Consider the following 1,816-nt stretch of genomic DNA (forward strand, 5'->3'; position numbering starts at 1 on the left):
ATCCCTGTGCTGAGTTCCCGGGTCTGTACCCCCGCTGTGCCCATTATGAGGGGCTCCCCCCATCCCTGTGCTGAGTTCCCGGGTCTGTACCCCCGCTGTGCCCATTATGAGGGGCTCCCCCCATCCCTGTGCTGAGTTCCCGGGTCTGTACCCCCGCTGTGCCCATTATGAGGGGCTCCCCCCATCCCTGTGCTGAGTTCCCGGGTCTGTACCCCCGCTGTGCCCATTATGAGGGGCTCCCCCCATCCCTGTGCTGAGTTCCCGGGTCTGTACCCCCGCTGTGCCCATTATGAGGGGCTCCCCCCATCCCTGTGCTGAGTTCCCGGGTCTGTACCCCCGCTGTGCCCATTATGAGGGGCTCCCCCCATCCCTGTGCTGAGTTCCCGGGTCTGTACACCCGCTGTGCCCATTATGAGGGGCTCCTGTCATCTCTTGATGATTGTGGACACTGAGGGTGTCTCCTCTTCTCCCCTCCAGCAGGTTTCGGAGTCCAGAGAAGAGGTGGATTCGGAGTTCCCCACCGGAGATGAGCCAAAGACGGAATCCGAGGAGCGGCATGACGAGCGAGCGGAATGGTGGGCGGAGAACGTGGTCACACTGGACAGCACAGAGAGCGATCCAGAGATGGCGGATAGTTCCCTGTCCTCTGATCCGGAACCCCAACACGAGCCACTTGTGTTCACGGAGGTCTCGCAGACCGTCACCTTTCTGGAAGACACGGACAGCCAGGAGGGCGACCCCGGGGCCCCGGATCAGGAGTCATTAACGGAGGAAGACAGCGGGAACGCCGAGCCCCAGAGACAAGGTAATGTCATGTTTGTGGGAGTGGCTTATGTGTTCCGGCCCTCTGCCCAACTTAAAGGGCCGACCGACCAGAACTATTGGGAGCCTTTGCTGCTCCGCCTGGGGCCCCAGCTGCTTGGTGCGGGGCCACAGCTTTAGGAATCCACAAAACATGTTTCAGACGTATTTACTGGGGAAGTGTCATGGTGACGTGCACTGTGCCGTAACCCGTAGCAACCGTTAAGATTTCACATTATTGGATGCGATCGCTGGGGATCTTCTCTGAGGTTTGGGCCACTTTATGGTTTTATGGGCTGAACTTTGCAGAACCGTTCCGTGCAGTGAGATCTCTGAGTGGCGGCGAGTCGGGAGATTTGTGTCTCGGCCGCTGTCGTGTTTGTCATGGAAATCCTCCTGGCGGCTGGTTCCCGGGATCGGACTTCTTGGCTCGGCTTGTCACATGTGACAATGACTCTTTTGTTCTGTCTCCAGTCTGCTCTATACACTGTGACGTGAACCTGACCCTGTGTGGACGGGACCCCGACCTGTCCTGGTCCACTAGAGAGACCTTCCAGCTCCCAATAATTAGGAACCGCGCTCATCCTGTCATGTCGCAGAATCCAGGGTCAGCCAATCGGGGAGCTCTCCTTCTTCTTTTCCAGGCTGTAGAAGGAATACAGCGCTGTCCCCTCTCCACCCCCAGCGTGCTGATTTTGGATAGTGAAAGAAGTGGTCTGATGAGGTCATCTCTCTGCTCTGCTGGGACTCTAACTGGTGACTTGTCCATTATGAGGCCGCTTTTCCTGATACCTGTACTGCATCCTGCCTCGTATTGGGGTGTCATTGTATGTAATGTTATGGGGGGCTCTCTGTTATCGGGGGGTCTCTGCGCTGGTCTTGTCATCTGCAGTCGCCGTGTTGTCATTGCGGTCGTACCGGGAAGAGTTTGCAGAGCCGTCACCGTAGTCACCTCAGGAGTTTCATCAGCCAGGTGTCTTCATGTGAAAGCGCCATCTGCCGCGCCTGGCTGTGC

At 57.8% G+C, this 1,816-nt stretch overlaps 1 protein-coding gene across 1 annotated transcript in view; it reads left to right on the forward strand.

Moving 5' to 3' along the window:
* Window positions 1–411: 411 nt before the first annotated feature.
* LOC108802470 (protein sel-1 homolog 1-like) overlaps window positions 412–1,816 on the forward strand; it is an 8,754-nt gene continuing 7,349 nt past the window's right edge. The window contains exon 1 of the mRNA XM_018574329.1: window positions 412–805. Coding sequence (XP_018429831.1) covers window positions 412–805 — 394 coding nt within the window. The remainder of the gene's footprint in view (window positions 806–1,816) is intronic.

The sequence above is a fragment of the Nanorana parkeri genome, unplaced genomic scaffold, assembly GCF_000935625.1.
Source record: "Nanorana parkeri isolate BGI_ZX_2015 unplaced genomic scaffold, ASM93562v1 scaffold2886, whole genome shotgun sequence".
Taxonomy (NCBI): Eukaryota; Metazoa; Chordata; class Amphibia; order Anura; family Dicroglossidae; genus Nanorana; species Nanorana parkeri.